Source organism: Strongylocentrotus purpuratus, unplaced genomic scaffold (genome assembly GCF_000002235.5).
Source record: "Strongylocentrotus purpuratus isolate Spur 01 unplaced genomic scaffold, Spur_5.0 spur5_scaffold_17, whole genome shotgun sequence".
NCBI lineage: Eukaryota > Metazoa > Echinodermata > Echinoidea > Camarodonta > Strongylocentrotidae > Strongylocentrotus > Strongylocentrotus purpuratus.
The window spans coordinates 26,743,439-26,756,062 of NW_022145602.1; the positions used below are offsets into that span (position 1 = coordinate 26,743,439).

Genomic DNA, 12,624 nt, shown 5'->3' on the forward strand with positions numbered 1-12,624 from the left:
TAAATTATTGAAAATTTATTGCATTTTCTGTTTGTATTTTTTATTTATGGAAACTGCCCCCTACCCTAGCCCCCGCTGCGTACAGTCATGGTTCAGTGACAACGCAATGGCTTCGTAACTGTGAGGCCCCAGGATCAAAACCGTGTCGATGTGCTATATTAGTGCCCTTTTGTGGGGCATCAATCCTCATTACTGTCATTTATGACTTAAGGGCGTAGGTCCCCTAGTTGATAAGCATAGTAGCATACACATGCTTTAGCAGTCACCCGAAACACACATTGGCAAATTATTATTCAATAAAATCTGAGAATGTATACTATTATCTAGATCTATTATTTTTAAATAATTTTTAAAATAATTCCATGAATTGGGGTAAAAAAAAAAATATTCCACCTTTATGAGCGACAGTGTACTATAATGTATATTCAGTCAGAGGGCGCACTCATGCCTTTTAATAAATACTTTCCTCACATGTTCACCTGTGTAAACTCTCTTCTGTTCGAGTCAAGAATAGAACTTAAATGTAACAGGGGAGAGGTGGTGTCACTACATCAGTATGTAGTGAAGAAATGTGCATTTCTTATATAGTTTGAAGAGTCTTATTATGAGACTACCAGTGTCTTAATATGCCTACCAGCATATCTTGGGGGCTATTGTTTACTTTAAGATTATACTACTAGTCACAGAGACAGGAAGTTCTTTGTTCTTCTCCACCTATGTTCTGGGAGAAGCAAACCCCAGTCATTCTGAATGTCGAAGTGATGCAGTAAGGTCCGAGTTACATAACATTGCAGCAGAAAGTTTTTAGTTATTTTGTGGAACAAACTACAGGCCCAATTCGGTAAGAATACGATATCTATTTCTATATATGTTATTTGATATATACTAGAATGCTAGGATGTATCTTAATATAATCTCAGTTGAGTTTGGTAGAATTTTATAGGAGTTTCGTAAAGATGATGTTAGATGTTGTACCTAGCTTTTAGGAGTAGACAAAGAGATGAGTGTGTATAATGTATAGTGTAGAAAGCCGAGTTCTTTGTCTTTGTAAGCAGAAGTTACAGTACATTTTAGTGTTTCAAAGTAGCAAATATTCTGCTACTATGTAGATGATAACTTGTTTATTATATATAGTTCATGTCGAATTTAGAGCAAAACTAAGTGTTTAGGAAAGAAACAATTTTCTTTGTTAGTTATTTAGCACAGGAACTTAAGTGACGAACCGCATCTGAATGCGGCCCTGTTCACACTCATGTACCTTTGCTTGTGTGTACTGTTTAATAGTTTACTGCATAGTTTCAATGCAGGGTGTGTTCACATAGATATTTAATCCAGTTTAACTTTAATCTTGCATCATATATTAATGTGTTGTAATCAGTATCTTTAATTTAGCTATAGGGTTTTTATATGCTTACATGCTGAAACATTTATTCATTATTTGTTTGTTTGTTTATTATCATTACAGATTGTTATCTGAAGGTTTACCGGAGATAGTAATTAACCTGAAGGTTGTACCGAAGATATGAAAGTGAAGTTACGAGTTGCTGAATAAACAGAAGTTGGTTGGACTTTAGCAAATTGTTTCCAGTGTTAATTTTCATCGGTGTGCCTTGTGAATAACAACAGTTGGATTTATTGTTAGACGAAACTCCTTCATATAAAGATTTATGAAGGCAGCCACAATAACAATCGATTGCCTGTTATTCGAAGTCGAATAACAAGCGAAGTTCCACAATAACGAATGAAGTTCGAATGACAATCGAACAGCAATAAGACTTTTTGCAGCCGTTTAATGAACTTGTAAGCAGACCTAGGTTTATAAAGGCCTGAAGTCATGCCTTTATCAGAGCCTGCAGTGCAACGTGAAACGACGACAGAGAGGAATCCCACATCGAAGGCTAGAAGTCTGGCTGGTGTTAAGTTCACCAAGAGCGATGTGGAAGCAGGACAACATGATGCAGTCATCATGAAGGCTACACGTGTAGCGAGCTTACGGATGTCTATTGAGAGTATGAGGTTAGAACTAGCTATCATGGACGAGGAGGACAGGCTCGATGCTCTAAAGGTTGAGCAACTAGAAGAGCTAATTGCTAATGAGAAACGAAAGCTCATACAGCTGAAGCTGAGTCCGCTGAGAAAGAAGCCGGCTGACAAAATAAATAGATTAGAAAGAGAGGAAGAGAGTGACAGCTCTGAAGCTGTCATCGAACATGTCAAATTGCCAAAGGAACAGCCAGGGGATTCCATCCATAGATTGGCAGTTGGCGCAACAACACCTATTCTTGATAGAACTTCTAACCAGACAGGTTTTGAAACGATGGCAGAGTCCATGGCCCATGTGCAACAAAACGTGCTAACGCAGAGACTTGCTGTTGCGAGTCAAGTTCCAAAGTTGGAGATACCCGTATTTAGCGGCGTTGCTGACAGTCATGGAGCCAAGGACTGCACTGAGAGGAAGGTCTGCAAGATTTGTGAAGGGTGCCCCCTTGCCTGTCTGCATCAGCCAACCGAGAACCAGATAAATCCACCCGAGGAAGCCGCATCCAAATACACCAATGTCTGCGCTCCTCAAGACCAAGATGAACAGGAGCACTGTATGATTGTGCCAGACTGGGTGAGGTGCAAGGATGATCAGCGTAATGTAGGCTTCGTTTCGGACGAACTGTGTGAGCAGTTAGGAGTACAGGGAACTGATACTACCCTCGGGCTCACCATCATGCACGCAACGGCCAACGTCAGGAGCATGAAGGTGAGCGGTTTGCAGGTGCTGGACTTCAATAGGGAGAATGAGATTGACCTACACCCGTGCTTCTCTAGAGAGTCTATTCCAGCTAGCAGAACCCAGATCCCAAGGAGTGAAGGCTTGAAGGAGTGGCCTCATCTTGAGCCAGTTGCTCATGAGTTGATGCCATACAACAGGAGTGTCAAGGTATCGCTCTTAATTGGAAATAACTGTCCCCGAGCCATCCGCCCTCGAGAGGTGATAGCAGGAGGAGAAGATGACCCGTATGCCATTAAGACAGCACTTGGATGGGAGTAGTTGGCAATGTCTGCCAGACGTCGGTGCAGGAGGATGGTGTTCAGATCTGCAATAGGATATCTGCAATTGAGATGCAGCCAGAGTTTGCCTATGAGAGTAAGGCCAAGGAGATAATGGACATTGAGAAAAGCATCCAGTTTCCGAAAGATGGCTTCAAGGACTTAACTGCAGATGGTGAGCGGTACTCCGTGGAGGAGATGGGATTCAAGGAGATCTTGGAGAGTGGTACCCGCAGATGTGACAATGGCCACTATGAGATGCCATTGCCTCCGAAGTTTGCAAAGCCAAACCTTTCCTTCAACAAGCCACTTCCCTTGAAGAGATGGAAGCAGCTGCCTGGGAGGTTGCGGAAGAACCCAAATTTGGTGGAGACTACAGAGCATTCATGGATGACGTCATCCAGAATTATGCACCGAGAGTACCTCCAGCAGTTACAGCCCTGTCAGAAGTGGACGCGAATGCAGCGAGACCTGGCCATCAGCGATGTAGTCATCGTGAAGGAGACTGCAGACGTCCAGTGGCCTCTAGCAAGGGTAGCAGAAGTTTTCCTAGTCAAGACGGACGTGTTAGAAAGGTAAAGCTCCTCATGACTGATGGAGCTCTGGACAGTAATGGTAAACGTCTGAAGAAACCTTGTTACCTTGATAGACCCGTCCACAAACTTGTGTTACTACTGCCGGTAGAAGCTTAGAATAATTGTTCTCTTGTTAATAACAGAGGTGTAAAAGTAATTGTGAGCAGTCTTTTTCTTTCTATTTCTCTTTCTTTCCAAATCACTTTCTCACTCTATCCCTTTTTCTAGATTTCTACCTTTATCTGAGTTTCATGACTCTTACGTTTCTTGTTGTCTTATCTTATATTTGCAAACTAGTTTTGTCATTATCACGCAGAAGACGGTAGGGATTCCCCCTCAAGGAGCCTTTATCTTATTGTTGTATAATATGTTCCTGATGTCAGGAGTGTCTTCATTTAATGTGTTTACTAATTTACAATACATATGATCATGTATTCATGTGGTTATCAACGGAAGGGGTTGATTAAGTATACTTGATATACATCTAAGTTTAACTTTGTGTATTACACTAATTGGGATTGTTTACCAATCAAGCAGTATTTGGAGCATTGATGGGTAAAGTTGATTTCTCTTAATGTTCATGAATGTTACATGAAAGATCGTTAGAGGTTAATGTTGTTCCTTGGTAGTAATAGTAGTGCAGTATGTCTATCTATGTTGTAGCGTAGTCTTAAATTTGGATATTAACAGTTATTTTAGTAAATGTTACTAACATTTAAAGGAGCCATGTCACTACATCAGTATGTAGTGAAGAAATGTGCATTTCTTATATAGTTTGAAGAGTCTTATTATGAGACTACCAGTGTCTTAATATGCCTACCAGCATATCTTGGGGGCTATTGTTTACTTTAAGATTATACTACTAGTCACAGAGACAGGAAGTTCTTTGTTCTTCTCCACCTATGTTCTGGGAGAAGCAAACCCCAGTCATTCTGAATGTCGAAGTGATGCAGTAAGGTCCGAGTTACATAACATTGCAGCAGAAAGTTTTTAGTTATTTTGTGGAACAAACTACAGGCCCAATTCGGTAAGAATACGATATCTATTTCTATATATGTTATTTGATATATACTAGAATGCTAGGATGTATCTTAATATAATCTCAGTTGAGTTTGGTAGAATTTTATAGGAGTTTCGTAAAGATGATGTTAGATGTTGTACCTAGCTTTTAGGAGTAGACAAAGAGATGAGTGTGTATAATGTATAGTGTAGAAAGCCGAGTTCTTTGTCTTTGTAAGCAGAAGTTACAGTACATTTTAGTGTTTCAAAGTAGCAAATATTCTGCTACTATGTAGATGATAACTTGTTTATTATATATAGTTCATGTCGAATTTAGAGCAAAACTAAGTGTTTAGGAAAGAAACAATTTTCTTTGTTAGTTATTTAGCACAGGAACTTAAGTGACGAACCGCATCTGAATGCGGCCCTGTTCACACTCATGTACCTTTGCTTGTGTGTACTGTTTAATAGTTTACTGCATAGTTTCAATGCAGGGTGTGTTCACATAGATATTTAATCCAGTTTAACTTTAATCTTGCGTCATATATTAATGTGTTGTAATCAGTATCTTTAATTTAGCTATAGGGTTTTTATATGCTTACATGCTGAAACATTTATTCATTATTTGTTTGTTTGTTTATTATCATTACAGATTGTTATCTGAAGGTTTACCGGAGATAGTAATTAACCTGAAGGTTGTACCGAAGATATGAAAGTGAAGTTACGAGTTGCTGAATAAAACAGAAGTTGGTTGGACTTTAGCAAATTGTTTCCAGTGTTAATTTTCATCGGTGTGCCTTGTGAATAACAACAGTTGGATTTATTGTTAGACGAAACTCCTTCATATAAAGATTTATGAAGGCAGCCACAGGTGGAGACGTGGAGTGACCCCATCAGCCTGAAATCCTTTCAAGTTACGATATCCCTCAGTGCCCAAGCGCTTTATTCTATCTACAAGATGCAAAAATAGAAGCTAATATCGAGCGATTCGAAAAGATACTGTAACGAACGTACGCTGTTGTAGGCGATGCGTGGGTTTCGTGTACAGGGGAGTCCCCCCCCCCCCCCTCAGTAATGGCGAACGGACATAGCGCCTGGGGGGGGGGGGGTACTCACTTAATACGGTATAAGGAGTTGTGCTGCTTTAATGGGTTACTTTTTTGCAAAAAAAATCCTTAACATGGGGTGTAATTTTGTGATGCAAAATCCCCAAAAGTGCCCTCACTTTGGTTCCAATTTTTTCAGGATAATATCTCACCCATAATCTCGCTAAAATGACAATTTGAAATTATTTCGCTTTTTCATCGCTTCTGACATAAACAGGTAATCCCACCCACTCCTCGAGCGTACGCAAAAGAAAATTCTGTGGGGTTTCATACTAATAAATTCAAGATTAAGAGAGCACTTTCGAGATGTACGGGTCCTGGGTGCTGCTCAGTTTGCTTTTTAGTTGATTTTTCCCACAAGTTCTTTTCCAATTTGCTACATAATTGTTACAAACTGATTGGTTTTAAATTATAAAAAAAAGCTAAAGAGGCTGGAGCACAATAGGAAGCAGGGGCGGCGGAGCGACTTCCAAAGTGGGGGGGGGGGGGCAACAAAAAGGGCACTTTCTTGAAAAAAGGGCACCTACAAAGGGAAATCTCAAAGCGAAAGTATAAGTTTTTTTAGACATTGGTTTATATCCCTACATTGAGGAGGCGCGATAGCTCAGTCGGTAGAGCAGTGGTCTCGTTATCCGGTGACCCGGGTTCGAAACAATGTCGATGTGCTAATGCCCTTTGGTAAGGCATTCATCCTCATTACCAGGTCCCTCGGAGAGGACCTTAAGCCGTCGGTCTTCTGGTTGCTTATTAACAAGCATTTATTGCTTTCTTAGCTGTTAGGTAAAATAACCACCACATTATCACATTATCTGGGATGCTTTCAATATTTGTTTCTATTTATATATCATACCAGAAATTGCTTAAAGGGATAGTTGAGTTCTGTTTTCAGACCGCAAATGCCTTCAAGTGCATGGTTATTGCACCTATTCTTATCTATGACATTTATAGTGCCCTCTTAGAACCTAAAATTGCTATGAAGGTAATTTTAGACCTCAAATGTCTGAAATTTAGCCAATACGATCATACCAATTCAGCTCTACTTTAAAAAAAAACACGGCGACCGTTAATTAATTATTTAATTAAAAATAACAATACGTGAGCCGGCTTATTGTGGGTAATATAAGCAACACGAAAATGCCAACAAAAAGCCAACATCGGCATTAGCGAAATACGACTTAAAAGGCGTTATTTCGTTTTTTTCAATGGTTTTTTCAAATTTTTCAAAATATTTAATATTTGTGGTGGTACACAAATATTAGAAATCGTTATATTTCAGCCGCCTCTCTGAACCGATTTTGATCAAACAAAGATGATTTTGTCATTTAAATATTATGTTCTTCAAATTTGACACTCAGTTTTTCATAATCTCTCAAAAAAATTATTTTGTGTAGCGCCCTCTGCAACAGAACTCAACTATCCCTTTAAGCATCATACTTTGCAGTTGGGTGTGATGGTCTGAACAATCATTTGCGAGCGAGCGAGGAAACATTTTAGGACTTGATCGGTCACAGTGCGAAAAAATACATCTTAAAAAGAGAAGAAAAAAACACAATCCTGATGGGGTTATAAGCACATTCTCAAAACGGAAGACGGTAAAGGCCTTTGATAAGTTACATAATTATATCATCTATAAATGCGAGTGAGTGTAACGAGCGAGCTTTGGGTGAAATTGATATTAGTCGCTTTAGAGGCACGTTTAATGATGAGAGGGAAAAGGGACACTTATCGAAAGGGATTAGACACCTATTAGAAAAGAAAAGGAGCACGTGTTTAAGTACATAATAAGAGGTGAACATGGGGCACTTCTTATAACTGAAAAGAGGCACTCACAAGGGATGAAATAAGGCACTTATGAGAATGGTACTAGGCATTATTTTGTTGAAGGAAATGGGGCATCCATCAGATTTTGATAGGGGCATTTATGAAAAGGGGATAGATCGATTAAAAAGAAAAGGGGCACGTATCATTGTTAAAAGGGAAATAATCAGAGGTGAAATAGGTTATCGCATTTGAAAGGGGGTACTTATGAGAATGAGAAAGGGGAACTTATAATAAAGAAAAATGTGCATTAGTTGAAAGAAAAAGGGCACCGATCAGATTTGAAGGGGCTTTTATGGGAATGGAGAAGTGGCTCTTATTAGAAAAGAAAGTTATTAAAAGGGGAAGGGGCACTTTCTTACTTTAAAATGGCACTTTTGGGGTTATAGTACGTGAAAGTGTATATCATTCATGCAATGAAATACGGCAATCCTTTTAACATGGGTTGCGTTTTGAATGGAAGTCCCTAATAATGGGTACTATTTTCTGCCAAGATGACTCTTAATGGACATGGGTTTAGACGCTTCAGCCGCCCCCCCCCCCTCAGTCCAAACTAAATCTGAGTACCCCCCCCCCCCCCCCCCGGGACATAGCGCCGCTAACGTTGGAGATGGAGCTTGGGGCGATATCGGATTCGTGTATAGTGTGGGGTTCAGGATGTGTTAGCCCCCGGCCGCGCTCGGGGTCGAGCAAATATTAACCTGCAAAATAGCCGTCTAGAGCGATACAAACTGTAAGCCAGGCAAGTGGTTCTCAAACTTATTACTTAAATGTCAAGATGTGATTCTGTAAAAAAGTCCTAAAAAATGGGCAATTTTTTTTTAAAATCAATTGCTTTCATACACATAACTTTGTGATTTTATAAATACTTCAAGAGTGAAGACAGTCAAACTGGTACGTAGCTAATACCAAAGGGGGAAATTACATTAGTTTACGGCATGTAAGCTACTTAAACCAGTAAACTTTGGCACAAATTGAGTGATTGCAAGACGAAAGCATCGCCATGATGCACAAATGTTCAGACAATCTACTCCTAAAACTTACAGTACTGGAAATTATAAACTGAAGAAAATGAGCCTTGTTTAAAACGTCTAAAATGTTTATATCTGATCCAAGGGTATTGTATCTCGGCCATGGAATGATGAGAATTCTTTGACTAAAACTGAAAGAATAAGTCCATTAAATTTCATATCTATGTCTCAAATGGTTTATTAATTCATACAAATTAACATTATATGCGGAGTGACAATTCTCTATTGTTTACAGAACATAATATGGGATAAATTAATGTTAATTTTAGCTGTGTGCAGCGCGACGATTTTTGACGCTACATATGGCACCATTTGCACATTTTGTATCAAATGATAGAGGGCCTGTGTGGGTTCTCTTTTAATGTAAAAAAAAACAAAAAAACAGGGACACCCGGGCGGTCCGGACTTTGAGAAGCTCCGCTCTGAGCTATGTCCGGGTGTACTGGGTGCAGGGGCAGCTAGAGCCCATTCCGGGGGTCCAGGGAGCAGAGAGCCAAGAAGCTCTCGAGTTTTAGTAATTCAGAACTTTCAAGATAGCTGTCTTAATTAGCACGAGCCCTTTGGGTGGGGTCCAGGGCCCTGCCTTAGAGCCCTGGAGGGTATATCACAGGCATAACCCCTGCTGGGGGTCCGAGAGCGAGCTCCCGCATGCTCTCCAGTTTTAAGCAATTCAGTTCCTTCAAGATAGCTGTCTTGAGCGATAGCATTTTCGAATTACAACCGATATCAACAAGCATCAAAATTCGCTTAATTTCATGATAATTCATTTAAAGTTGTACAGCAATAGCGAGCTATTCTCTTTACAGACGGTCGTCCCCCCCCCCCCCCATCATATGTTTAATATACAGGGTAATTATTTGAGAAGGGGATCGAGGGTCTATAATCTGCTCAAGGTCTAATCTAATATAAATAAATAATATTATATCGAAAACTGATATTTCATTAAAAGGTAAGATCGCTACGACCATAGCGGCCTAGTCTTCTTTCGTTTTTTCGAAAGATTAAACCTTGTTTTTGAACCTCCATTAATCTCTTTAATACGTATTTTCTCTGAGCTCTAGCGGACCGATCGAAAGTTACCCCTCCCCCCCCCCCCCTCCGATTGTCCCATAGGTTGTACACGTAGAGTTAGGAAAATGACCGTCTGCAGGAAGACTAGTCCGCTACCAAAGAACCATCTAACTTTTGATAAAATATTATTTTTTCGAAAGATCAGACCTTGTTCTTGAACTTCCATTAATCTCTTTAATACGTATTTTCTCTGAGCGCTAGCGGACCGATCCAAAGTTACCCCCCCCCCCCCCGCTCCAATTTTCCATATGTTGTACACGTATAGGGTTAGGAAAATGACCGTCTGCAAGAAGACTAGTCTACCATCGAAGAACCACCTAACTTTTGATAAAATATCATTTTTTCGAAAGATGAGACCTTGTTCTTGAACCTCCATTAATCTCTTCAATAGGTATTTTCTGTGAGCACTAGCGGACCGATCCAAAGTTACCCCCCCCCCTCCGATTTTCCTATAGGTTGTACACGTATAGAGTTAGGAAAATGACCGTCTGCAGGAAGACTAGTCCGCTATCGAAGAACCATCTAACTTTTGATAAAATATAATTTTTTCGAAAGATCAGACCTTGTTCTTGAACTTCCATTAATCTTTTTAATACGTATTTTCTCTGAGCGCTAGCGGACCGGTCCAAAGTTACTCCCTCCCCCCTCTGATTGTCCCATAGATTGTACGTAGAGTTAGGAAAATGACCGTCTGCAGGAAGACTAGTCCGCTATCGAAGAACCATCTAACTTTTGATAAAATATCATTTTTTCAAAAGATGAGACCTCGTTCTTGAACCTCTATTAATCTCTTTAATACGTATTTTCTCTGGGCGCTAGCGGACCGATCCAAAGTTACCCCCCCCCCCCCCCGCTCCAATTTTCCATATGTTGTACACGTAGAGTTAGGAAAATGACCGTCTGCAAGAAGACTAGTCTACCATCGAAGAACCACCTAACTTTTGATAAAATATCATTTTTTCGAAAGATGAGACCTTGTTCTTGAACCTCCATTAATCTCTTCAATAGGTATTTTCTCTGAGCACTAGCGGACCGATCCAAAGTTACCCCCTCTCCCCTCTGATTGTCCCATAGGTTGTACGGAGAGTTAGGAAAATGACCGTCTGCAGGAAGACTAATCCGCTATCGAAGAACCATCTAACTTTTGATAAAATGTCATTTTTTCGAAAGATGAGACCTTGTTCTTGAACTTCCATTAATCTCTTTCATATTTATTTTCTCTGAGCGCTAGCGGACCGATCCAAAGTTACCCCCCCCCCTCTCATTTTTCCATATGTTGTACACGTATAGTTAGGAAAATGACCGTCTGCAAGAAGACTAGTCCGCTATCGAAGAACCATCTAACTTTTGATAAAATATCATTTTTTCGAAAGATGAGACCTTGTTCTTGAACCTCTATTAATCTCTTAAATAGGTATTTTCTCTGAGCACTAGCGGACCGATCCAAAGTTACCCCCCTCCCCCCTCCGATTGTCCCATAGGTTGTACACGTAGAGTTAGGAAAATGACCGTCTGCAAGAAAACTAGTCTACCATCGAAGAACCACCTAACTTTTGATAAAATATCATTTTTTCGAAAGATGAGACCTTGTTCTTGAACCTCCATTAATCTCTTTAAAACGTATTTTCTCTGAGCGCTAGCGGACCGATCCAAAGTTACCCCCCCCCCCCCCCGCTCCAATTTTCCATATGTTGTACACGTATAGTTAGGAAAATGACCGTCTGCAAGAAGACTAGTCCACCATCGAAGAACCACCTAACTTTTGATAAAATATCATTTTTTTGAAAGATCAGACCTTGTTCTTGAACTTCCATTAATCTCTTTAATATGCATTTTCTCTGAGCGCTAGCGGACCGATCCAAAGTTACCCCCCCTTCTAATTTTCCATATGTTGTACACGTATAGTTAGGAAAATGACCGTCTGCAAGAAGACTAGTCTACCATCGAAGAACCACCTAACTTTTGATAAAATATCATTTTTTAGAAAGATGAGACCTTGTTCTTGAACCTCCATTAATCTCTTTAATACGTATTTTCTCTGAGCTCTAGCGGACCGATCCAAAGTTACCCCCCCCCCCCCCCGCTCCAATTTTCCATATGTTGTACACGTAGAGTTAGGAAAATGACCGTCTGCAAGAAGACTAGTCTACCATCGAAGAACCACCTAACTTTTGATAAAATATCATTTTTTCGAAAGATGAGACCTTGTTCTTGAACCTCCATTTATCTCTTAAATAGGTATTTTCTCTGAGCATTAGCGGACCGATCCAAAGTTACCCCCCCCCCTCCAATTTTTCATATGTTGTACACGTAGGGTTAGGAAAATGACCGTCTGCAAGAAGACTAGTCTACCATCGAAGAACCACCTAACTTTTGATAAAATATCATTTTTTAGAAAGATGAGACCTTGTTCTTGAACCTCCATTAATCTCTTAAATAGGTATTTTCTCTGAGCACTTGCGGACCGATCCAAAGTTACCCCCCCCCCCCTCCGATTTTCCTATAGGTTATACACGTAGAGTTAGGAAAATGACCGTCTGCAAGAAGACTAGTCTACCATCGAAGAACCACCTAACTTTTGATAAAATATCAATTTTTCGAAAGATGAGACCTTGTTCTTGAACCTCCATTTATCTCTTAAATAGGTATTTTCTCTGAGCATTAGCGGACCGATCCAAAGTTACCCCCCCCCCCTCCAATTTTTCATATGTTGTACACGTAGAGTTAGGAAAATGACCGTCTGCAAGAAAACTAGTCTAGCATCGAAGAACCACCTAACTTTTGATAAAATATCATTTTTTGAAAGATGAGACCTTGTTCTTGAACCTCCATTAATCTCTTAAATAGGTATTTTCTCTGAGCAGTAGCGGACCGATCCAAAGTTACCCCCCCCCCCTCCGATTTTCCTATAGGTTGTACACGTAGAGTTAGGAAAATGACCGTCTGCAAGAAAACTAGTCTACCATCGAAGAACCACCTAACTTT

The 12,624-nt window shown here is 40.0% G+C and overlaps 1 protein-coding gene across 2 annotated transcripts; it reads left to right on the forward strand.

The window, feature by feature from the left end:
- Positions 1-547: 547 nt before the first annotated feature.
- On the forward strand, positions 548-5,374 carry LOC115924965. 2 transcript variants are annotated; one of them, XR_004064511.1, is made up of 2 exons: positions 548-4,641; positions 5,266-5,374. XR_004064511.1 is itself a non-coding variant. In XM_030987995.1 (2 exons), the coding sequence occupies exon 2, from the start codon at positions 1,835-1,837 to the stop codon at positions 3,038-3,040; it is 1,206 nt and encodes a 401-aa protein (XP_030843855.1). In that variant the 5' UTR covers positions 548-841; positions 1,466-1,834; the 3' UTR covers positions 3,041-5,374. The 2 variants fall into 2 exon arrangements, 1 of the variants encoding a protein (XP_030843855.1); XM_030987995.1 differs by having other exon boundaries at positions 548-841; positions 1,466-5,374.
- The last annotated feature ends 7,250 nt before the right edge of the window (positions 5,375-12,624 follow it).

What these genes read in the sequence shown, in the direction of transcription:
- LOC115924965 (XM_030987995.1), top strand. Translation starts at nt 1,835, where the DNA reads ATGCCTTTATCAGAGCCTGCAGTGCAACGTGAAACGACGACAGAGAGG.